The sequence below is a fragment of the Triturus cristatus genome, chromosome 8 (assembly GCF_964204655.1).
Source record: "Triturus cristatus chromosome 8, aTriCri1.1, whole genome shotgun sequence".
Taxonomy (NCBI): Eukaryota; Metazoa; Chordata; class Amphibia; order Caudata; family Salamandridae; genus Triturus; species Triturus cristatus.
The window spans coordinates 840,971,763-840,998,557 of NC_140591.1; the positions used below are offsets into that span (position 1 = coordinate 840,971,763).

Genomic DNA, 26,795 nt, shown 5'->3' on the forward strand with positions numbered 1-26,795 from the left:
AGGCAGAAATTTATTGCGTCTTGCTCTGGTGATTTCACAGTTGCAGTAGATGGAAAAGAGGAGCGAATTTTTGGGGGAAGAAGCAGAGGGTTAGCACACACCCATGTGCTTGCCATGTATAGTCATGCACAGTAATTAGAAGCGAGTGGGGTTTTCAGGTTTAAGTCTGTAATGCAAATACATTCAGCATCACTAAGGCTGGTTGCCCCTGCTGGAGTGTAGGCAGTCACAGAGAATACACACGGTGGTGGTCTGAAAAAAAAACAGCTTGGACATGTGCATTTAAATAAATTTAAAAAAAAGGTTTCAGAATGTGTCAGTCTGTAAAAGTGATTTCAAAGTGTAAAAAGAGATTTTCACTTGGCCCAAAAAAAAAAGAGCAGTAAGTGTGCTTTCAAATTGGCAAAGAAATTTCGTTTTGGCACTAATGTGAAAACATGACTCTGTGTGCATAGAAGAATTATAGGCAGAAATTTATTGCGTCTTGCTCTGGTGGTACGCTTACGGTACGCTTACGGCAAAAAGTACGCGTGCGCGTAAAAAAGACACGCGCTTGCGCGCATGCGCATAACAGTCATTTCCCGGCACTTCCGCGTAACGTGCGCGTGTTGCGTAAGCGCGCACGCGTCCCACGCGCAGTACGCGCGGCTACGCAAAGTACGTAACTATGCGCAAGCAGCGTAGATAGATTACGGACGTTGCGTAAACCGTACGCTTACCGTGAGCTTACGGTACGCGTTCTATAAAAAAAAAAAAAAAAAAAAAAAAAAAAAATCTGGAAATACATTTTACATGTTTATTTTAAAAAATATATATAAAAAAAATATTTAAGGATTTTAAAAATTTAAGCATAGTCTTAATAAAAGATAAGAAAATTAAATTAAAAATATGTTTGAAAAAAATGAAGAATAAAAGAAAAAAATAGCATTTAAAAAACCTTGCAAATTCACTGAAAAAACCATGGGTTTCACACACGTTATAGTTAGGAATTAGCATTTAAAAAACCTTGAAAATTCACTGAAAAAACCATGGGTTTCACACACGTTATAGTTAGGAATTAGCATTTAAAAAACCTTAGAAATTCACTGAAAAAACCATAGGTTTCACACACGTTATAGTTAGGAATTAGCATTTAAAAAACCTTAGAAATTCAGTGAAAAAACCATAGGTTTCACACATGTTATAGTTAGCTGGACATTTTACTCGTAAAAAACCAATGAAATTGCCCCGTTATAGTTAGTTCAGCTAACTATAACTCGCGCGCCCGCAATGCACTGCTGATGACGTCACATATTACATCACTCATGACATGGTCAGTGACATCACTCATGACATCACTGATGACATCTCAAATGACATCACTGATGACATCATCCTTGTGATAGAGTGGCAGACCTCCTCTCACCTTAATATAAGCTTTGATACACACATTCAAAAATAGAGACTAAAAATTTCAAAACAATGGACATACCAATACCAGTTACAACAACCTCTTCAGTAATTCTAAGATCCACATACACATCCACTCATTCACCAACAGTCCTATACAGTCACTCATACATGTACTCACTCATCATATGTACTCATACACCTATACATCCTGTTACACAATGCCACTCATCCATAGAGTTACTCACACACATAGTCACTCATGCTAATAAAGAATCAAACATACATTCACCTGCATATACAGTTATACACACACCACCACACTTACTTCTACGGAAACTTACACATACTTAGTCTTTTAAACAATCACTTATAGAAACACATACTTATTCATACAGGAACTCTTTCAATCTCTCCCTCTCACATATACTCACATATATACACCAATAGTCACATATACTAGTTTAAAACATATGTAGTTACTCCTGAAGACACTATTGAGACAGTCATTCACTCACTAACACACCCATACACACACTCATCCACCCATACAGTCCTGCACACATGCTGTCTTCAACACATACAAACAGTGAGTCACTCATTCATGCACCTATGCACTACGTAATACCCCCCACCGAACCATACAGACACTCAGACTGATACTCAAAAAAACAACTAATAACCTATATAGACACCCATGTAGCTACTCACCAACCCATGCAGCCACTTATACACAAAGTGAGAGATACACTTAATCAGTCAGTTACACAATCAATTTTTCAAAAACAAATCATCCATTTAGACACTTATATACCCATTTATTCTTCCATCGACCTTGAGATATACATATATAAAACATATTTAATTTTCAGAAAAACACACATTCACTGGATGATGTCATCAGTGAGGTCATCAGTGATGTCATTTGAGATGTCATCAGTGATGTCATGAGTGATGTCACTGACCATGTCATGAGTGATGTAATATGTGACGTCATCAGCAGTGCATTGCGGGCGCGCGAGTTATAGTTAGCTGAACTAACTATAACGGGGCAATTTCATTGGTTTTTTACGAGTAAAATGTCCAGCTAACTATAACATGTGTGAAACCTATGGTTTTTTCACTGAATTTCTAAGGTTTTTTAAATGCTAATTCCTAACTATAACGTGTGTGAAACCTATGGTTTTTTCAGTGAATATATATATATATATATATATATATATATATATATATATATATATATATATATCCCGGTTTCATTGCTGCGCTGACAGGCCAATGACTAAGAAGATATTCGAAACGCGTCTGGCTGAAGGCGCTATGGATTTTAAAGCACGTTTTTCTTTGGATGCGCTGCAGTTTCCCAATAAAGATTTATGCACTTACCTTCTACTTGGCGGCTCTTCCATATGGGTGTTCTTGGATTTTGGATATGTTGCGGCTGACCCGGTCGCGGAAGCAGCCACTCTGCTATGCGGACCTGCTGTAACTTCGAGGTTCGAGGTAACTGTTTTGCAGGAGGTAGAGCTTATTGGGTCACAGAATTTTGCATGGCATTTCGGAAGAAAACTTGACTTTGACTCACTGGAGATTTAAAAGTGTTATTGCAGGACTCTGGGCTTATCACTCACTTGAGGAATACTACATGCTACTACAGGAACCAGAATGCCGCAGGTACGGCCACGCCTAACAGGGCGGTTCCAGGGATATAATTAGTAGCATGCTTGCTTTGCCCGGTTTCATTGCTGCGCTGACAGGCCAATGACTAAGAAGATATTCGAAACGCGTCTGGCTGAAGGCGCTATGGATTTTAAAGCACGTTTTTCTTTGGATGCGCTGCAGTTTCCCAATAAAGATTTATGCACTTACCTTCTACTTGGCGGCTCTTCCATATGGGTGTTCTTGGATTTTGGATATGTTGCGGCTGACCCGGTCGCGGAAGCAGCCACTCTGCTATGCGGACCTGCTGTAACTTCGAGGTTCGAGGTAACTGTTTTGCAGGAGGTAGAGCTTATTGGGTCACAGAATTTTGCATGGCATTTCGGAAGAAAACTTGACTTTGACTCACTGGAGATTTAAAAGTGTTATTGCAGGACTCTGGGCTTATCACTCACTTGAGGAATACTACATGCTACTACAGGAACCAGAATGCCGCAGGTACGGCCACGCCTAACAGGGCGGTTCCAGGGATATAATTAGTAGCATGCTTGCTTTGCCCGGTTTCATTGCTGCGCTGACAGGCCAATGACTAAGAAGATATTCGAAACGCGTCTGGCTGAAGGCGCTATGGATTTTAAAGCACGTTTTTCTTTGGATGCGCTGCAGTTTCCCAATAAAGATTTATGCACTTACCTTCTACTTGGCGGCTCTTCCATATGGGTGTTCTTGGATTTTGGATATATATATATATATATATATATATATATATATATATATATATATATATATATATATATATATATATATATATATATATATATATATATATATATATATATATATATATATATATATATATATATATATATATATAAATAATTCCTGGTCCTCACTGGGTAACTGGAATTGGATCCCCTATATCTGACGCCTCTCGGCACGGTTCAAGATCCATTGGAGGACCAAGTAGATAAATCCAAAGTGTAGTGTTAAAGGCATAAAATAGAAAAATGGGCCCAGTGGCGCTACAACAGAAGCTGTGTGCCAAGTAAACAGCAAGCTTTTTGCCCCTTAACTCTCCAGGGGTTTAGTGTCACTGAACAAAAAGAAGCAGGAAGGGGGAAACTCAGCAGCTTCCTAATCTCCCTGGTCCTTGGCAAATGAAGTAAAGAATTTCACAGAATGAGAATTAGAGGCTTTAAGACACTGTGGTTAAGTACTGTCAATGCACAGCTCAAGCTAAGAAAAAACACATCATGGCTGTGGGGTTGTTTAAAGCTCCTGGAGCGCCAGCAGGGGGCTATATCTGCCACTGTAGCCTTCGGCTTGAGACAATAACATAGGCATAATATCTCCGAAGGATTGACCAAGATAGGGTAAACTGTCTTATGTCCATTGTGTCCAATCTCGAAATGCAGTGCTTAGGAAGACCACTACTTTTGACGCCAAAAATGCCAAAAAATAACTGGTCACTTATCATGACAGACTGATTCTTCTGTAAGTAAGAACTCAGCCCTCTCAAGGACCAACCTATGTTGGCGTTCTGCTAACTTAAAGAGCTGAGGCCACAAGCAATATTTTGATACAGATGGAAATCCTAAAACGACAGATGGAAATCAATACCACTTTCAGAATAAATGTCAACTCAACCTTTACAAATGTAGTACTAAGTTGAGAGGCAGAATGAGCTCATTATCCACTCATCAACCTGGCGGAGGAAATCTCTACAAGGAAAATAACTTTTGTATTAATATCGATCATAGGACAGAAACATAGCAATTCAAAAGGAGAATGCATACATCCTATCAAGAGACAATCAAAGGCTAAGAAGAGTAGAGATTCAATAATCCCTTTTAAAATGATGATACAATTGGTAGATGGAAAAAGGGATCTTGATACGATAATGAACAATTAATAAAAATGCATCAAGATAACCTTTAACTGCCCTAACATAGAGGACTTGCACTGCTAGGACCAATGGAAATGGTAACACAGTTGGCACCCTAGCAGATAAAACAGTCTATTTTCTAGAAGAACACAACAAAGAACATTTCCTAGAATAAACAGCCTGGCTGAAGAGTATACAGAGGCAAACATCACTTCTATTACATCAGCAGGAAGTTAACGCCCTAAGAATGTTATCTGTCCAAGTTCTAAGAATGTAGGTTCAAGAATTTCACATTTGGGAGCAGGCCTAAACCAGATTCTTGTAACTAACACCCTCTGCCTATACCAGAATCCATGACATACTGAGCTAATGTCCAGAAGGTATAGGTAGGATAATCTCTTTGTCCATTCAAGTGGGGAAGTGGATAACCATGTTACCTGATCTTTTGTGTTAACCTGGTATTTAGAGAAATGGTGGAAAACTATAGGGCAATTGAAACATCAAGTCAGTCATGAAGCTGCTCTCCACGGCTGAGCCCAGATGTAATGATATTAAACAGTAGACATCACAGTTTTTATTGAGAAGCATGGCAAAGTGCTTTACATTTGGGGCCCATAATACCAAAAGCATGTTGACCAAAGAGTGACCGCGAAGCTTCCATTTGCGCTTCTCCATGTGGAACATGCACTGGGTATCTGACAAGTTGCTGGAATGCCCAATTTGTCTATGCAAAAAGAACAACTTATGGATGGGATGCTGAACAATGTTAAACATTCTGAATCAAAATCCATCATTTTTTTGCCCAAAATGCCATTCCAGGGAACACCCCATGGGAACAGTGCAGCCCTAACTGCCAGGCCAGGTCCTCCCTGGACCCGAAACAAGCATCCTGGGACCGTTTTCTTTTCTGCACAGTTGCTGCAATACTGTTTAATGCTTCGAAAAAACACTACAACTCAGAAGTGGTTGACTCGTGCCAATGTAACTGCTCTAAGTCCAAGACTGAAATGGGAAACAACCATTACAACGCAGTCATTACAACGCACTACCTTTACAACTCAGTCATTACAACGCAACATCCTTTACATCGCATGCCATTACAACGCATGTCACTACAACGCATGCCATTACAACGCATGCCACTACAACGCATTATAAGGTAAGTAATGGGAAACAGTAATTTTTACCCCTACACTATCCAACACTCACCCTACTGTTGCACTCACTGGAGTGAAAATAGTATTTTTTACCCTTACACTATCCAACACTCACCCTACTGTTGCACTCACTGGAGTGGGAATAGTAATTTTTACCCCTACACTATCCAACACTTATTATCCGTTGTAATGGTATGTGTTGTAATGGTAAGCGTTGTAATGAAATGCGTTGTAAGTGTAGTTTCTAAAAATGCGTTATGATGGCATGTGTTGTAAAATCATGCGTTGTAATGGATGTTGTAATGTCAAAACCGCATTGTAAAGGCATGCATTGTAAAAGTTTGTGTTGTAACATGTCCTTCTTGACTAAAATGCAATATGACCATCCTGCAGAAAATTGTGCTCAATGAGTAAGTACCAGCATCTGGATGCCCCTCTCTTCGTTGATCGTAGTCTTCTTGCTCCAGCTGCTCTTTTAATGCCGATTTGTATGTATCCAACAAGCCACCCTCAGATGCAGGACTGCTTTGCTGGCCCTCTTCCTCTTCTGCTTCATGTTTCCTTGCTACCAAATGAACGCTTTGGCCATTCTCAAGTTTCTGCTTTTTCTTCTCTCTCGCTTTCCTCAGTTTGTCCTCGTTCTAATGGAAACAAAATTATATAAAAATACCTTAGTAATAGTATTCCACCTTCAACGCATCTTAAGGAGAAAGCGCATTACATTAAAGCTGGGTCCTTTGAAGACCAATTTCTACAAAGTATTTGTTTGTGAAATCAAAATATTGTTCTTCTTCTTATTTTCAGAACAGGTAATAAATACTGTGTCAGTTTTATCAAAGCTGGACGAACCCGAGGGTGTTGGTACAATCACTGTGAAGCAGTGATAGGGAACCCACTAGGTTAGTTAAAAGGCCCCTCACACACCAACCTGGTTGGTGTCATGCTTCATCATAGGGGCCCCAACCGGGTGGCCGAGTGTTGATCGCTGCTCACCATCCAGGATCCGGGAGCCCTTAGTAGGTGGAATACGGGTGCTGCTTCTGAACCAAAATTTGTGATTTAAGGAGCGCACTCCTCCCCTTTCCTGAGCAGCGATCAATACTCAGCCATAGTGTTATTTTTCGCTGCGGTGTCCGCCAGTGTGCAGACACCGATTCCACACACCTTAGCGAGTGTGTAGGTAATTAAAATCTTTTTATTTTTTCACCAATCACGTGGCACTCTTTACTTTGCCACTCACTTCACTCACTGGTCCTGACGAAAGCCGCTGACACTCTGAAGTGGGCTGAAACATGTAGACCTACCACACATACAACTATTAGAAACTAACCTCTTTCGTAGTTGCACCACATAGTTTAATTTTAATATATCCTCAGCCGCCAATAATAAATTGACCTCGGCAAGGACTCTCAGAGATATTTTTAAACCTTCACTACATCACACTTCTGCACCACACCAGCTCCGCTGTAGCCAGGCGTCGCAGCACAACCGGGAGGCACTCGGCCACCCGGTTGGGGCCCCTATGATGAAGCATGACACCAACCAGGTTGGTGTGTGAGGGGCCTTTTAACTAACCTAGTGGGTTCCATATCACTGCTTCACAGTGATTGTACCAACACCCTCGGGTTCGTCCAGCCTTGATAAAACTGACTTATACCACAGGGGATACGGACGCACCCCATGTCTCCCTAGCTCTCTCATTGATCTTTACAATAAATACTGTGTGTCAATACTTTCCTAATGTACCTGAATCATCCTTACCTTAGTGCCAGAGAAAAAAATGGAACAGATTATTTATAAGAAGGCAAAATGTTAAAAAAAACTTTGTCATACTGCAAAAAACATAACAAACATAACCTGCATTGTTTTGGGTTTACCGTTTCTAATGAGTTATTAGAAAGTAATTTCTAGAGTCAATTAGTGCCACATAAAGTCATGAGATTGTGAGGTGCTCCAAACTTGTGAGACATTTGCAGGCTGACAATCACACATGCTTCTGCCAGGGCACAAAAAGAGTCCTAAATATTCCCCACCTCTTCTTGCTTTACATTATGAAGAAAGGCACCTGACATCCCTCTGGCAGTCGCACAAATAGAAATTTTTTCTTTCCAACACCACAGGGATTTTCACAAAAACCACAAGGCCACATATGAGTACACGGAATTATTCTGTTTTGTATGAGAGAAAGTGTACGTAAAACCAGAACACCAGTACTACAGCAGAAAAAGATAACTTTCTAAAAAATAAATTATATTTAGAAAGATAGATGGAGTGGTGCAGAGTAGAGTGGCGTAGAGTACAGAGGTTGATAGTGCAGTCTTGAAGAGTAGAGTGTCGTAGGTTGCAGTGGTGTAGGATAGATTACAATGGCAGAGTGCAGAGTTTTAGAGTAGAGTGGCTGGCGGGCGTAGAGTACGGTGGCGTACAGTGGAATGATGCAGAGTGCACTGGCATGGAGAGCAGTAGAGTGGTGTAGAGTGCAGTGGTGCAGAGTAGAGTGGCAGAGAGTGCAGCCTTGCAGTGTTGTAGAGTGCAGTGGCGTAGAGTAGGGTGGTGCAGAGTTGTGTGGTGTACAGAGAAGTGGCGTAGAGTACAATGGTGCAGAGTAGAATTGAGTGGTATGGAATACAGTGACGTAGAGCGCAATGGTGTAGAGTGGCGTAGCATGCAGCAGCGTAAAGTGTAGCAGAGTACAATATCGTGGCATAGTGTGCAGTGATGCAGAATAGTTGTTGTAGAGTGCATTGGTTTTGAGTAAAGTGGTGTAGTGTGCACTGGCATAGAGTGCAGTGGTTTAGAGTAGAGTGGCATAGGGAGCAGCGGTGTAGAGTAGAGTGGAGCAGCGTAGAGTGCAGTAGAGTGCTGCAGTAGCGTGCAGTGGCATTGAGTAGATTGTTTCAAAATAGAGTGAAGTGGTGTGGAGTGGTGCATGGTAGTGATGTAGAGTGTAGTGGTACAGAGTAGAGTGCATTGGCGTGGAGGGCAATGGTAAGAATGCAGTGCTGTAGAGCAAAATGCCACAGAGTGAAGGGGCGTAGAGCAGAGTAGCCTAGACTGGAGTAGTGTAGAGTGCAGTGGAGCACAGTAGAGTTGGGCAGAGTGCATTAGTATACAGTAGAGGGGTGCAGAGTAGAGAGGCATAGAGTGAAGTGGCATAGAGGTCAGTGTCAGAGTGCAGTGGTGCACAGTAGATAAGAGTGGTGTAGAGGTATTGAGTGCACTGGCGTAGAGTGGGGGAGAATACGGTGCAATGGGACAGAGCACAGTGGCACAGAGTGCGGTGTTCCTGAGTGCAGTGGCGCAGAGTAAAGTGGCATAGAGTAAAGTGGCATAGAATACAGTGGTGCAGAGTACGCATCCAGAACGCCTCCGCACGCCTGATCCTCGACATCCCTCGCCGCAGCCACATCACACCCCACCTGAAAGACCTACACTGGCTCTCTGTAAACAAGAGGATAACCTTCAAACTTCTCACCCACGCATACACAAGGCACTCCACAACACCGAACCAACGTACCTCAACAGCCGACTCAGCCTCTACACCCCCACCCGCCAGCTCCGCTCCGCAGACCTCGCCCTCGCCACCGTCCCCCGCATCCGAATAGTGACCGCCGGCGGCAGATCATTCTCCCACCTCGCCGCCAAGACATGGAACACCCTCCCTATCTGTCTACGGCAAACCGAAGACCTTCTGACCTTCAGAAGACTTCTCAAGACCTGGCTCTTCGAACAGTAGTGTAGACTGCAGTGGCGCAGAGAAGAGTGCCGTAGAGTACAGTGGTGCAGAGCAGAATAGAGTGGCGTGGAGTGGAGTGGTGCGGGGTCTATTGTAGTGGAGTGGAATTGAGTAGAATAGAGTGAGGTTCAGTGCAATGGCGTAGAGTACATTCTTTCGTGGTAGAGGGAAATAGCGTAGAGCGCAGTGGCATACAGTAGTGTGTTGAAGAGTGTAGAGGTGCAGAGTACATTAGACTGGTTTAGAGTTGATTAGCGTAGAGTGCAGTAGCGGACACTTGAGCAATGCAGAGTAGAGTGGCGTAGAGAGTAGTGGTGAACAGTGCATTAATGTAGAGTGCAGTAGAGTGGTGTAGAGTAGAGCACAGTGGTATAGATCGCTGTGCTGTAGGACAGAGTGGCGTGAAGTGGTGACAGAGTGCACTGTTGCAGAGTAGAAGAGGTGTGGAGTGGTGCAGGATAGAGTGAAGTAGTGTAGAGTGGAGTGATGCAGAGTCGAGTGACAGAGTGTAGCGGTGTAGAATGCATTGGCATACAGTAGAGTGGTGCAGTGTTTTATAGTCGGTGGCATAGAGTGCAGTAACACAGAGTAGAGTTAGGCAAGCTTGCATCTTGTCCTTTTTGGCGCAGATGCAAGGAAACTGGAAAATCATAATGCTGATGTGTGGAAGAGGGACCTACGAGGCGGGCAGGAGCCTGCACCCGACATGGCCGCTTAGAGCTGAGGCTCCGTGGCGAGCCCTTTTTCCAACCTCTTGAGCGGTGTTCGCTGCACGGTTATCCCACCTCAATCAACGATTCCGCTACTGGAATTGAGACGGATCACCTGAAGCCTTTTATCGCCCTTCTCAGACTTGGTTCAGCAGAGTTATCGAACCATGAAGTCCCTGCCTTTGATTCCGAGAAGATGGCGCCCAGGGAACTATGAGAACTCGCCCAGTGCCGTATGAAGCACGCCGCCACTGGCCTCAGTTTCTTCTTCAAGAGATCAGTACCCCTCTTGGTCCGCCTCTTGAAACGCCGACCTGCCTCCTGCAGATGTGCTCCCTAAAGTGAGGACGCGGTGCTGACTGCACGCGGTGACCGCTGTTGCTTTCACTCACCGAGGGATAACAGACGGTGAGTGGGGGCACTTCTGACGACCCTGGGACCCCTGATGACTGGTATGGGGGGGTGGGGGGCTCCGGTGTCCTGTGTCCCCTTCCTCTGAACGTAATTCAGTAGTGCTTTCTCTATTTAGCAATGCTCTCGGTGAGCACTGGTATAGACGCCCGACTGCAAAATGGCGCCCGCTGTGAGGCGGCATCAGGAGGCTGAGCGGTGCACCCCGGTGGCTCCCCCGTGCCCTATACAGACGTAATTCAGCACAATGCAGACGTAATTCAGTAGTGCTTTCTCGATTTAGCAATGCTCTCAGTGAGCACTGGTATAGACGCCTGACTTCAAAATGGCGCCCGCTGTGAGGCGGCATCAGGAGGCTCAGCGGTGCACCCTGGGGGCTCCCCCATGCACATTAAAGCTTAGCTTTCTCTACTCTTGGCAAGAACTACTCGGTGGAGGGCACAGGGGAGCTGCTGTTCACCTTCCTGCAGCTCTCCGTGATTTCGTCCTTGTCCTCCAGAGAAAGATTGAGTCCCACTACTTCTATCCCACGCTTCTCGACACCAGCTTGGCATTCGGGCCGTCTGTGGTCTCTCACGAGCAGGGCCTCATTGTGGTGGAGACCTATCCACCTCATCTACGCCTACACAGGGATCTACATAGGCCCAGTCCCGACGTGCCTGACTTTAAATTGGCGGCCTCAGCTGTCTTCGTTTCTCCGGCAGCCACTATGACAGACCCCAGTTCCTTCTCCGATACCGAGCTGGACTACAGCAAGCATCGCCATCTCCGCCTACACGTGGATCTCAGCAGCAACGTCATCCAGCGGGGATGTCTCCCTGAGCGTGGAGTCCTAGCAGGGTGGCCTCTCCTCCATCCTCTATCGGGGACTTGGTATTCTATGTTTGACTCTGAAACTGTAGCTAATATACCTACTCAAAATTGATTATTCTTGTTTTTCCCGACCGCTGAGTCCTGAGCAACATGGCTGATTCTCAGTGGAGTTGTTAGATAGCTGCAGAGGAGATTGGCCCCGATTCACCCCCTTGACCATCACCTACCCAGCTGGACATTGGGCATAGTTCACCTTGTCTCCCCGCTGTGTCTCAGCTCCCTCTCTGGCTTGTTTCTACGCCCCCCCCCACCTTCTTCTTTTACTTCTATCCTCGTAGCCTATATATCTATTCTATACGGTTTTCCCGAATGTTGAGACCTGAGCAACATGGCTGATGCCCGATGGAGTTGCTAGACAACTAATGAGGAGATTGGCCCTGGTTTCCCCCTTGACCGTCACCTACCCAGCTGGACATTGGACACAGTTCTTCCTCGTCTCCCTGCTATGGCTCCTTCTTCCCCTCCTTTTCTATAAATTCTCTCAACCTCGTTGTTCGTTTACTGTACCTTACTACGTTATTGTAACTGATGTAATTTGTACCGCAATGTTCCTCTGTTATAGCGCTCTGATACCTACGGGTCTAGCCAGCGCTTTGCAATCCTTTTGATGTACCTTCTAATACAACGTTTCCCTGGTTAGCGCTCTGATACCTCCGGGTCTAGATAGCGCTATATAACCGTCACAAATCAAATTAACTAAAAACTGTTTTTTCCTGAACGCTGAGACCTGAGCAACATGGCTGATGACCGGTGGAGCTGCTTGACTGCTAATGAGGAGATTGGCCCTGGTTTCCCCCTTGACCGTCACCTACCCAGCCGAACATTGGGCATAGTTCCTCCTCGTCTCCCCGCTATTACTCCTTCCTCCCCTCCCTCCTACGAATTATTGAAACATTGTTTATGTGTACTGTACATTACTATGCTCTTGTATCTGATTTAACTTGTAACGCAACGATCCTAAATGTAAAGCGCTACGATACCCTCTTGGGTAAAGTTTGCGCTATATAAAACTTTATAAATAAATAAATAAATAAAATAATATTTCATTTGGTGCTATTGGCAAGGCATGAAATATACAAAAGATGGGTATCCCAGAACTAGCCTTTGTTAACAGACTGGTTGAGATGGGGAAGTTTTACTTATGAGTTGGTAAACAATGCTCCTCATAAAAGGGAACGTTTTTGGAAGCCTCTTGTGACCTCGACCGAAAGGAGAGATATTTTAAAATTGGAAATGTCCTATGATTACGGTTGAGGAGATGCTGGAAAATGTTGGTATAACAAACTAAATGGTAACCAACTGCACAATATATGTCAGATGTAGATCATAAGTGGTCTGGTAAAGATAGATATGTGTCACCAAACCTACTTCGGATGGTAAAGAGAACTTAAAAAAAAACACATCAACAACAAAATTTACTTTAACTATATGAAAGACATAATATAGCTATAAAAAACCACCCGTCTTAAAACGAAGAAACTAAGACTACTTTAAACCGCATATTAAAACCAAGTCTACCCCCAAGGCACAACATGCTCCCCCATCCACTGTAGTTACAACTGGCCAACCATTTCCCATATGGTCGCTCTGGGAAAATCACCTTTGTGAAAAGCATTCATACTCCAGATTCCAATAAAGAGTCTGCAGCACACATTTCTAATCAATCCAACTTACTTACCTTCGGTAGCACATTTTCTGGTAGAGACTATCTAGCTGCGGATTCCTTACCTTTGAATTTTCCCAGACGTCAGGCTAGATTCGGAAACTTTTGCTCGAGCAATACCCCTTGTGTGCCAAGTCGGGTGGCTCCATTCGGCGCCACGCGACGTCGGCATCATCAGCGCCTGTTATGACGTCGCAGTCACGTATATAGGTGCCACCCAGGCGCACGGACTTTTAGTTTTTTCCACGCCAGAAGCACAGAGCCACAGTGTATAGACGAAAACGTGTGCAAAACTAGGGCCCTGAAAAGGGGAGTAACCCCAGTCCATACAAAATCAATTCGCAAAGTGGGGAGGCATAGTTGGACCTGTAAGGAATCTGCAGCTAGACAGTTTCTACCAGATAATGCGGTACCGAAGGTAAGTAACATGTTCATCTGGTAGCGACTTCTAGCTGTAGATTCCTTACCTTTGAAATAGATACCCAAGCCATATCCTCCTGGCAGTGGGTTGAGGAATAATTCCGCACACTAGGAAGTCCTGCAGGACTGAATAGGCAAAATACCCGTCCTTGCGGAACTGACTGTCCAAGAAGTAGTGCTTGGCAAACGTGTGCAAAGATGCCCACGTTGCAGCTTGACAGATGTCCAGGACTGGGGGCCCCCGAGCCAAGGTCGTAGTCACAGCCTTTTCCTTGGTGAAATGAACTCTTAGTCCCTCAGGGGCTGCTTCTTAGCCAGGGTACAGCAGATCTTAATGTAGAGAACTACTGAGTGAGAAATGGTCCTTTTCTGCAATGCACTGCCTGACCCTTCTAAGCTCCCAAGTACCCCACAATGAGTTGGTCGTCCACCCGGAACTCTTTTGTGCGGTGAAGGTAGAACGACAATGCTCTTTTTGGGTCCAGTCGGTGGAGACGCTCCTCTTTCTTAGACGGATGCAGAGGAGCAAAGAAGATGGGCAGCGTTATAGACTGACCCAGATGGAATGGGGTCACCACCATCATCAAGAATGAGGCACGGGTGCGAAGCACCACTTTATCTGGAAAGCACATCATGTATGGAGGCGTACAAGATAGCGTCTGCAACTCACTTACCCTCCAGGCAGATGTTATCGCCACCAGAAAGGCTGTCTTGATGGTAAGCATCCTGAGGGGGCAGTTGTGTAAAAGCTCAAAGGGAGCACACATAAGAACAAGCATTTGCAATGTAATAGGTCTCGCATTTACGAGAGTTTAAGCTATAGGCATTGTAAATGACAATGCCTTTTATTTATGTTTTAAAAATGAAAACAAAAATAAAAGGAATTGTTATCTGCAATGTCAATAGCTGAAACTCACGTAAATGCGAGACCTGTTGCAATGCAAATGCTTGTTAGATTAGTGAGTAGAAACGATCTCTTTCGGCCAGTGCGGCAAATTAATTAATTAAACAAGCGCGACCGCTAAAGTGAAAGCGGACCGCGCTGCAAACAAAAAAAAAAATAGTGCTTACCGACTTATGAAGGAGACCGTGAAACGTCACAAGTAAAAAGATCCAGTCCTCATGGGAGGTAACAAATGGGAACAGGGGGGTAACAAGAAGGGACTAACATGCCTCATTATCAATCGGAAGACAGCATTTACCAAGGACAATGACACCTGCCAATCAAAAATATGGGCAGAGAGAAGCTGAGGCTTCCACTGCATACTCGACTACTGCATGCCTTGCAGAGCAAGTAGTGCATGCGCGCTGCTGCTAGGCTTGACCTAAAAAACCAACCAGCATGGGGAAGGCCCAGAAATACTCCACATTTAATTGTCAACACCGCACTTATGAAATTTTGCCACATGGTGGCACTGCTTATAAAATTTATAGATGAGCAGAACATTATGAATACAATATATATTAAAATTAAAAATACCTGCCTTCCCAGTCATTCCTTTAGCTTTGGGGACCTGGAATACTCTGAACTGTCACACTTGCAGGCGAGAGAAATGTTAGCAGTTGTTTTGGCACCGATGACAAGGGCGATGGGTCATGTAAACTGCAGTGGCCTCCTAGTCGGGGCCCTGGCACTTACTTTAGAAATTAAGCACTGGCTACCCCTCGCTTGCCCTTTTGTCCGCCTTCCACTACTGTGGTCTCATGGGCCACTGAAGCAGAAACGGGAACAGAAAGGAAACCAAACTGTAAGAGCCTTCTAACTTTCTTTAGATTTCATTAGTTGGCCTTCCCACAGCCCCCAGCAGCAAATAGGACAATGTTGTGGAGCTTCACGTCAGGCGTGTGAGGTCATAGGGAGTCAAAAGGACAGGTGATGTTATCTCGCTGCGCCAGTTTGGCAAATTGACCCCCATGTTGTCAGCCAAACTATGAAATGAAATGATTCTGCCCTAGCCGTCCCGGCTTTCAGAAGCACCAAACATTCCGTTCAGCAGGAAAATCTCCAACCCTGTCAAGTATCACGCATCAGGCGTGAGACTGACGCATTTTAGTGTGGTGGTGCGCATCACTGCACTAAAATGCATTGTCACGCATTCATAGCGCCCTCCGACACCATTGGCGCTGGTGGCCCGAGTCCATGAAACTGATGGAGATGTGCTCCATTAGGTAAAGCAGCGCAAGTCTGGTGCGTGCAGTGCACACGTTGTGCTGCCGGACCACAACCTGCTGATGGGAAGCATTGCAATTATAGCTGCCAAGGCTTCTGATTGCTTATGTGTGACATTTTCATAATTTCAGGAGAATTATGAGTGACATTCAACTACTATGAGTGACACTTTCTAGCAAGCAAAATCAAGCACTAAAGACCAGCAAAACATATAAATATCCGAAATTACACCCAACTGGCCAAAAAGAAACTCTAGGAAGATCTTAAAACTGCTAAAAACACCAGAAATGGAATGACTGTTAGTGTTGTCAGTGAACTGCCAAATGTGTGACACTTGGGGTGACTTTTTCTCTCGAGTAAAACGAAGCAATGAAGTGCATGCAAAGAGATAAATATAAAATATCAGACACTTTTGATCAACGAGAAACCCTAAAATACCTTGAAACTACGTCAAACCCCATGAAATAGAAGATTAAGATACTAATAAGAAATTATTTGTCTGCGTAGAAGATATGAAAGTAAAGAAATTATCATAAAACCTTTCACATCCCCATGCCATTGCCATTTATTGCGGCCTAATACAGGTAAGCACGTGCTGCAGAGATCAAATGAACACAGGGCAGATAGGTTATTCTGGCATGTAGAAAAAGAAGTGAAATCACCTAAAGCTGGTAAATATTTGCAACCTTTAACTGAACATACTTCAAAGAACAAATGCAAATAGAAAGCACTTTAAAAGTGTTCTGGCGTTGATCTATGACTTACTTAGAGTAACCAAACACAGAAATGCAACATTACAAAGGAATATATCTGATTTTGTTTCCAGTTCTATTTAGTATTATGTCCAGGCATTAGCAGACTTGAAACAAAAAATAAACTTATCTTGGGAATGTCTGTTGTGAGAAGTTGGCCTGGCATATGCTGGTCACTAGTTATAGTGGCCACCTTGCACCAGTCCAATTCGACTCTTAAGGTGATAGGTTTAAAAGACAACCTTTAAAGAAAGCTATCCTAGTGGTAGCTGTGGAGAGCAGCCTTCAGGCTAAGTCTTGAAGGAGTGTTAAGCTTATTGTTTTACCATAGATAACCTCTTGAATGACCAAATGAAAGAGTAGTCCACACAGGTATATATATAAAATATATGTATTTATTCTAAACAGAATCCCACAAGTCTCTTTATGAGGCTAGAGGTAAAGTTACAATTCAAACAAGCATTTATAGATACAATAAATAGCACTGGAATCACAGGGCCCCCCGACCAAACCATATATTAAAAAAGTGGTATAAGAACCACGACAATTCTACAGACAATGCCTAGGGCATTTAGGATCGCTGACCCCTTAAGAATCCACCCCAGGTTATGAGGAAGGGGACCCACGGGAGGCGCGTGCAGTGGAAATAGCTGCTATCGGGATCTCTATTAAAGCCTATGGAGAATGTTGCGGTTTGATTTAAACAGATTAAAGACACTTCTAGCAGGAGTTCAAAGTTAAAAACTTAGAGTTAAGCTTTTGAGGAGCCCACTACCACGGGAGTACCGAGGTACCACTGTTACCTGCCCCAGGGAAGCCGGGTGCATAGGTCGTTTTCGATGTCGGGTCGCGGGCTGATTTTCAATGGGAAAATGTACAAAACTGCTGCAAGCCAAAAGCGTTGATGATGCCGTGAAGATTGAAGTTGTAGATCCTGTAGAGGAGAACCTGAAAGCAGAGGGGACAGAGTCTGGGTCACGGCACAGTGACCAGGGAGCTCAAGGAAAAGAGCCCTTCAATGTCGGGTGCTTCAAGTGGAAAAGGTGTAGCTTGGATCTGCAGCCACGGGCTCCAGGAGGCTTCAAGGAAGGCCAGCTTCTGGAGGGCGACTGTCCCACAAAGGATGAGGGTCGCTGCGGTGTTAGTGTCCGGATTGGATCCACTAAGCCTTGGCAACCGAAACCCACGCAAGATAAACAAATCAGCTACTGGTGCAGACCCACGAGGTCTGAGGGTGCTCTCCTTTGGAGAGAGCGCAGAGCAGGCCTGGAGCAACCAGGGGAACTCTTAAAAGTAAGGATTGTCCTCGGGCAGGGCCCACAAGTCGAGAGACAAGGGACCGCGGAAGGCAGCAATTTGGAGTGCGTAAAAGGGTGCCCACGGGCCACCGGAGTGAGCTAGGGCGCTGATCTATGGCACAGTTGCTGCTGAGAGGTTGGCTCAATATTGGGCCAAAGCACAACTTCCCCACTGGTCAGGGTCGTGTGCTACGCAAGAGGTGGCCGGTGTCCTGGGGTATCGGGGATCTCGGCACCCACGCGGTCCACGGTGCTCAGACTTGCTGGGCACACTCACTGGCCTCTGGGATGCTAGGAAACCCACCTCAAGGTTGAGAGGAGTCGTCGATGTCCGAAGGAGCAGCGAAGTTCCAACAGGTTCACTTGCAGTGTTTCAGGTGCCTGCCAAGCAGGGGGGTAACTCCTTTACCCCAAGGGAGATTTCTTCAATCAGCTGGGCAGCAGCTCGTCGAAGGTCAAGTCTGTGAAGTCCAAGATTAATCTGATTCTCCGGGGACACGTTATTCACCTTTATCCACAAGATTAGGGGAGTGTCCAGATCAGTGTCCACCAATGGTAGTTGAGGCGGGAAAGGGTGGCTACACCCTCTCCCCTTTGTGTGTTTCCCGCCTCGGCGAGGAGCAGGATGCCCCTGAACCGGTTCCAGGCGGTGTATGCAGAATGTAGGCGCTGTAGCAGCCTACGTGCAACTCTGAAAGGTATCCTATGGTGCACCCACCCAGTTCCAATCCACATAGCCTGTCTGGGAAGGTGCTGGCACCTCCCTGCAACAGGATCCTTATTGTCCAGCTGCCGAGGCTGGGGTTTTCCCCAGCAACAGGCAGCCAGAGTCATGTGGGTGGCGAGTAGCATCCATTTTGTGATACGTGTGCACTTTTAAATTGGTGTCTAAATTCTGCCGCTTTTCCCATATCGCCCCTCTAGCAGGGGGGAATCATGCCCTCATGCCCATGACTGGACTGGGGGTATGATTCCTACATGTTTGACACCAAACACGATATGGTTCTGTGTAGCCATTCTCAAGTTATCACGCTATCGCGATATACTTATAATGCGGTTAAGAGTATATGGTATGGCTACACTACAAACAACCCAGCAATGGTTTTACGAGGGTTGCAGAGGGGCCCTACTCAGGTAGGGGTCCCCCCTCACACATCTCAGCACCCTGCCTTGTAGGATTAGCAAGGCCTGCTTGAGGGGTGACCAATGAGAATACATGTATTGTACATAGGTGGGATACAGGGTACCTGTATCCCTGTAAGGGGGTGCAAGCACCACCTTACCCAGACTACAGTAGTGGTCTGGTGGTGTCATTTGGTATGGCTGTCCCAGGGTGGCACAATAAGTGCTGCAGCCCTGGTAGGCCTCTGAGGGACCCATGCCCTGGGTACCTAGGGTACCATCTACAAGGGCTGACAGGGTATCCTCAGTATCCAATTGGAAGGTACCTAGGGTACTCACATCAGTTTAGAGAAGAAGCAGATAGGTTGGGGTCCTGGATAGCAGGGCCACAGCCTGGCTAGAGTCATAAAACAGTCAAAACATCAGCAAAAAGTTGGGGGCAACTATGCAGTCGATGCCACTCTCCTACATCTGTGACAAACCTTTTCAGAGTGCTTGACTCACCTGACTACCGCTGTGCATTCCACCACTTACTGGGAGTGAGTCTGAAGGCTGAATGCTCCGCCAGCTAACTTTTTTTTCACATTGTTGAGGTGTGTCGTGTCTCGGCGATCCAGCTGCAGTTTAAAGCGGAGTTGGAGGGAACAGAGAGCCACAGGCAGCGCTCCTCAAGATTGTCTTGCTCTAGTTGCCAGCAGTTTTTGATACAGGACCCTGAGCATGTTATTTTCGGGCAGGCCCGCCTGAACACCAGTGATGCCTTCCCGGGGGCTGGCAGGATAACATAGTTAAAAACATCCTGCCAGTCATGAGCGCTGACGACCCTCTCACGGTTTGAGGTTATTACACAGTGCAATGCCAATTAAGTGCCATTTGGACAAGAGGACGCCACCCTCATACTCTCTCTCTGCTTCCGGCGGGCCGTGCTTACCTGAAAAAGAAAGTTTAATTTGCCCGCCGCCGTCACTCATTACTTGGCCATAATCCCAACAGGGTGCAAGGGTGGCGCCAGTTGCCGGAAACATAGAGAGGCAAGGCGCCGCCCCTGGATCATTCTGTGCAGGCACACTGCCGCAATTTGATTACTGTCAGGATAACACAGTTTCTATATCTGCGGCTCTGCAGTCATGTGAGGCTGTGCTGCAGCCCGGGCTGAAAGTGAGTGGCTGATTGAATGCAGCCAGGCCATGTGACGGTGCGATGCCAATTTGAACTGGTGATTATCTCCTACAGGGCAATCAGCCCAGAGTCCAGCCAGTATTTCACAATAACCTGCTTGTACAACGGGTGTGTTTATTTTCGCAACACTTGGCAGCGAGAGAACATTCCGCCACCCGTTTGGCTATTCTTTTGTCGACATGCTGTTCGACATGTTTTTGCTATACTGCTCGCATTGTTTTATAGTGGCTGGAATGACAAAAATCTGTTTTGCCTGCTGCTCGGCTTTAAAACAGCGCCGCCAGCACGCTGTCTCTTGCCATCACCACAAAGACACTTTCTTTCACAGCGGCCACAACACAAACGTACCCTCTCCCTGATGGCAGCCTGCTTTCCAAGGCCAAGGTGAGGCCGAGTATTTACAGCAAACAGCACACTTGTTGCCATACGGATCAACAACTGCGCACAGCGTGTATGAAATAAAAACAAAACAAACAAGGCCCTGTAATCCTGCTCCGCTTGCAGAGAGCTGTTGCAAGAAAATAATTAAATAAATAAACAAGCACAGCCGAAGCGGACCTCGTTGAAAATAAAAGCAAACTGCATTAGTGAGGAGAAAAGCTCCCTTTTGGGCCGCGTGGCAAAATAATTAAATAAGTAAACAGGCGCGGCCGAGGTTGGCCGCGCTGAAAATAAAAATAAAAGAGTGCTTACAGACTTATGGAGACCGTGGGTGTAACGCTGCAAGTAAACGATCCAGTCCTGATGGGCCGTCCTAAAAGGAGACAGGGCGGTAACAAGGAGGGACTAAGAAGCCTCATTTTCAATCGGAGGCCAGCGTTTACCATAGACGATGACGCCAGCCAATGAAAACTAGGGGCAAGGCTTCCACCCCACTTCTAAAACAAACCCCAATACAATATGCCTACAGAGCGAGCAGCGCTTGCGCGCTGCAACGCTAGGTCTGCGAGACGTAAAAATGAGGACCAAATGAACGTTCCACTGCGGCATAACAAGGGGCGTGGGTGAAAACAAGTGCGCCAGCCCCTTCGAAAACCTATTTGCAATTGGAGACCTAAAGGGAGAGGGCTGGACTGCCAGCCGCAAAAAAGCATAAAGATAGTCTGTGAGAAGTTGGCCTGGTATATTCTGTCCACTAATTAAAATGAGTACCCTGTACCAGTCCAAACAACCCTAAAGGTGATTTAAGAGGTCAAAGATAACCTTAGAAAGCTATCCAAGTGGTAGCTGGGAAGAGCAGCCTTCAGGCTTAGTCTTGAAGGAATGTTAAGCAGCTTGATTTATCAGAATGTAACCTTATTGTATTGGTTAAATGAAAGGAGAACCACACAGTAGTTATAAAAATATGTATTTATTATTATAACACACTGTAAATACCTCACAGTATCTGCTACAAGCATATAAACACAAAACACATGATACTGTGGGACAGAAACAATCGTAAGTAGCACTAATACACAGTGGGCTCCAGGGGGAAACCAAACCATATACTAAAATAGTGGTATAAAAACCACGACACGATTCAAGACAGTGTCTAGAGGATGTAGAATCGCTGGAACCCCAAAGAACCACCCAAGGTGATTAAGTAGAAACCCCACGGAGGACGGGTTCAGTGTGGGAACACGACCATGGGCGCCGTACAATTCTATGGGAGAGTCGCAATTGCAGTTTTAAAGTTTAAGAACCCTTCCCAGTGGATTACGAGAAAGCCCTTTGGATCCTAGGAGGTTGACAAACCACCCCACCCCTGGATACCGTAATACCAGAGTTACCTATCCCAGGGAAGCCAGGTGCATAGGGCTGAAGTGGTGTCGGAAACCGCCGTCAATCTCAATAGAGGACTTCAAGGAAATGCCACTGCGGGAAAGAATCCAATGGAATCCAACGCTGGATTCTTGGTGAAGAGTACTTGAAATCAGAGGGGACAGAGTCTGGGTCACTCAGGAGTGATCAGGGGCGCGGTAGACGAATGTCCACCGATGTCAGGTGCTTCAGGTGCATTGAGGGGGTTCTTGACTCTGCAGCCACTGGGACCAAGAGACGTCTAGGACGACCAGGAGCCGGATACAAGCTGTCCCACGAAGGAATTCAAGTGCTGAGGGGTCAATGTCCAGCTGGAGCACCAACAACCCTTGGCAGCGGCAACCCACAAAGATGGTTAAGAAAGGTTATGGTTCGGACCAGCAAGGTCCAGGAGACTCACCACACACAGGGGAGTCAGGGCAAGCCTGGAGCAACCAGGGGAGCCCAAGAAAAGCAGTGTTGGCCCTCAATAGGACCCATAGGCCGGTGGCACAGGAGTCGCAAGGGGACCTCATGCAGAATTACCAAGCAACAGCCCACGGAGCACTCGGTGCCAGGAGGCTGAAGTTCTTTGGCGGAAATGGTGCCAGAGGTCGGGGCTACTCAGAGCCCAGTGCACTTATTTTGGGAATGCCAACAAGCATATGCACTTGAAAAAGAACGCGGTGCACAGGGGTATGGTTATTGCAGCCTCCACGAGGGATTCTGACCTCAAACTTGGTGAGTGGGCAGCTCGGACCTCGAAGGATGTGGAACCCACCACCTGTGTTGCTGGAGCCTTCGGAGTCCGCAGGAGCTCAGGATCAGCAGACCGGTCAGTTGCGTTACAGTGCCTACGATTGCAGGAGAGTGACTTCTTCACTCCAAGGGAGATGTCTTTGGTTGTCCTTGATGCTCTACAGGTCCCCCACAGAGCCTGTATGGTGCACGGGCACAGACGATGCTTCAGACTGAGAGGGAGACGAAGTTGGGCCCAAACGAAGTCCAAAGTGTCCAGACAGTCAAAGTTTAGTGGTTTCTTGATCAGAATCTTGTCCACGTCGAATCTAGGGTCCTACATCCAGGTAAGCTCTTTTGTCCCCACAGGAGAGGGTTGGATGGATTCAGGGGACCCTCCCAGGGGAGGGTCAGGACAGTGGGGAGGTTACTCCCATGTCCTTTGTCCAGTTTCGCGCCAGAGCAGGAGCCAACAGCTCCCACGACTGGTTTGTACTGGACTATGCACATGGACACCAAATGTGCCCCTCATGCAGACTTTGGGTCACTGGCAAGCGCACCCACCCAGGCCTAATAGACTAAATCCTGTCTGGGAGGTGGTCACACCTCCCTGTGACAGGATGCCTATTATTCTGCCTTCCCCAGCTCGAGCTTGGCTCAGCAGCAGGAGGGCAGAAATGTGTCTCTGGTCGGCAGCAACCATTTTGGGCTGCCTGGGAGTAGAAAGCTGGTACTGGGAACACCAGGGACCTCACAAAGATGATTTCTATGGGGTGGAATCATACCTCCCACAACGATTACCCGGGTGGGGGTACACCAAACATGGTAGGGTTACTTTCAGGCGTTTTAGAGTTGGTCATCATGCGGTTGCATAATGCCACTCTATATGTCATAAATGGTTGCAGCACTAACAACCTGGGAGAATGGACTCAGTAGGCTGCAGGGGTGTTCTGCTCATGCAGTGGCACCCTCTCACTTAGAACCAAGCACCCTGCCTTCAGGATTGTCAAGGCCTGCTATAGGGGTGACTTATAGGTCTTAAGTGTAGTGACCCTTAGATATAGTAAACCTATATATTAGGTAAGTGGTGCATGCAGCAACTTACACAGGCTGCATAGCAGGCCTGTAGATCCATTTTGCATGGCCTCTCATGGGTGGCATAATACATGATTCAGCCCATGGGAGGCCTCTTGGGTACCTGTGCCATGGGTACCATATACTAGGCACTGACAAGGATACCCCAGTACCCAATCTGTAGTGTACCAAAGTACATAACATTACAGTTTAGGGAGAAAGCAGATTGACTGGGGTCCTGATTAGCAGGATCCCAGTCAGACTAGTCAAAAACAGTGTAACATGAAGCAAAAAGTGGGGGTAACCATAAGAAGCAGATCCTACTTTCCTACATAACCCTTGAGAGTACCCAACACAGAGCCCTGTTGGGCAAGGGTTAGAATGAATAGAAGAACAGAGGAAAGAGAAGCAGAAAGAGGGTCAACAGATCTTTCCGTACAGTATAATACAAATTTCTGCCAACGGCAGGCGTATACCGTCTTAGTGGAGGGGCGCCTGGCTGCCAAAATAACGTTGCATACTTCGGGAGGAAGGTCAAAAGCCTTCAACTACCGCCGCTCAATCTCCATGCATGGAGGTGAAGAGTTGACAGGATCGGGTGGAAGACCCTCCCCTGCTGCTGCGACAGAAGATCCTCCCGAAGGGGAAGCCTGATCGGAGGGTCCGTGCTCATTTTCAGAAGCTCTGGATACCAGACTCTCCTTGCGCAGTCTGGAGCCACAATAATGACTTGGGCCCGGTCATTCCTGATCTTCTTCAGAACCCTGGGCAGGAGCGGTATGGACAGAAATGAGTACAGCTGGCCTGAGCTCCACTCGCAACAAAAGGTGTCATTGAGCGATGGCTGCCTTGGAAACTCCAGCGCACAGTATTGCTGACACTCCGCGTTCTCTTCTGAGGCAAACAGATCTAGCCAAGGTTCTCCCAATGCTGAAAGACACCTTGCGCTACCTCCGACTGGGGACGCTATTCGTCGTCTACTAGGCATCCACAGCTGAGTTTGTCCATCTTGGCGTTCAGTGAACCTGCCAGGTGTTGAACCACCAATGTTGTGCCCTGCTGTTCCAGCCATGTCCAGAGACGCCGGACCACACAACAAAGGGTACACAACCCCAAACTGCCCTGCTTCCTGCAGTACCACATGGCGGTGGTGTTGAACACCTGCACTAACTTCCCCTTGACAGAGGGAAGAAATGCCTTCAATGCCAACCGAATCACTCGAAGCTCCAACAAATTGATGTGGAGACTCGATTCCGACAGAGACCAGTGTCTCCTGATCTCCACCTCTCCCAGATGGCTGCCCCATCCCAGACGTGACGCATCTATCATGACTGAGATATGGTTGGGGAAGGAAGAAGGGTCTGCCGCTGACCCAATTGCGGTTCATCAACCACCACTGCAGATCTCTCGCAGTTCCTCCGAGATCAGATCCATGTCGATGAGATTTCCTCGATGCTGTGATCACTGGAACTTCAGGTCCCACTGAAAAGCCTGCATACGCCACCTGGCATGCTTTACCAACAGGATCCAGGAGGCCATAAGGCCCAACAGCCTCAGAGTCAGTCTCATCTGAAATCCAGGATAGAGGCTGAAACATCGGGATTTTAACCAGAATATCCTGGACTTGCTGCTTGGGAGGATAGGCCCGAAACTGCACTGTGTCCAGAACATCCCAGATGAAAGGGAGCATCTAAAAAGTAGGCAGGTGTGACTTTGGCACATTTATAGAGAACCCCAGCGAATGCAGAAGGTTCGCCGTAGTTTGAAGGTGGGAGACGACAGCCTGGGTGCGGCGAGGATGCATTCAACAGCCGGTCATCGAGGTATGGGAAGACTGACCCCCCCTAACCTGCGCAGATGAGCTGGGACCACCACCATCACCTTGGTGAACACACGAGGGGTGCTGGTAAGGCTGAAGGGAAGCACAGTAAACAAAGTGCTTGCGGCCTACCTTGAACTAGAGGTAACGCCTGTGGCCCGGCAGGATGGGGATGTGAAAATATGCATCCTGCAGGTCCAATGCTAACAATCCAGTCTTCTTGGTCTAAGGCAGATGAGACCAGAGCTAAAGTAAGCATCTTGAACTTCTTCTTGAGGAAGAGAATTACGGTCCGAAGATCTAAAATGGGCCATAGCCCCTTGTTCTTCTTTGGTAACACGAAGACGCGGGAATAACAGCGACTGCCTACTTCTGAATCCGGGACCCTCTCTACAGCTCCCTTGGCAGGAGAGCTGTAACTTCCTCTTGGCGCAATTTTAAATGATCCTTCACCAGCCGTTCCTGATTTGGCAGAATGGGAGGAGGAAAAGAAAGGAAAGGAAGAGAATAGCCTGAATGATCTACACGACCCGCCTGTCTGATGTTATGGACCTCCAGTGAGGGAGATGATTTTGGAATCTACCACCAACTGGAGTGTCGTGGTCTTGCAAAGTCAGCCTGGGAGTGCTTGGAGGCTACGGCTGCGGCAGGCAGGATGGCAGACTACTTCTGGCTTCTATTCCTTGGTCGCAATAAACCGGGTCCCCGTACAACTTGGGAAGTATGTGCAGGGCGGTGACTGGGATAGGGCTGATGCAGTTGGAAACCCCTTCCGTTGCCACGAAAGGGTCGAAAGCTAGATTGGCCATGAGGTGTAGAATAGAGGCCCAAGGATCTGGTCATAGCTCGAGTCTTCGAACCTCACTATGGCCAAGTCTGCCTTCTCCCCGAAAAGATGGGAACCATCAAACTGTACATCCATCAAGTTTGCCAGGACATCACCGGCAAAGCCAGTTGT

At 46.5% G+C, this 26,795-nt stretch overlaps 1 protein-coding gene across 7 annotated transcripts in view; it reads right to left on the reverse strand.

The window, feature by feature from the left end:
* ARL13B (ARF like GTPase 13B) overlaps positions 1 to 26,795 on the reverse strand; it is a 672,441-nt gene that overhangs the window by 60,892 nt on the left and 584,754 nt on the right. For all 7 annotated transcript variants that reach the window (XM_085622339.1, XM_085622338.1, XM_085622344.1 and 4 more), the window contains one exon: positions 6,509 to 6,731. In XM_085622339.1, the coding sequence (XP_085478465.1) occupies positions 6,509 to 6,731 (223 nt within the window). The remainder of the gene's footprint in view (positions 1 to 6,508; positions 6,732 to 26,795) is intronic.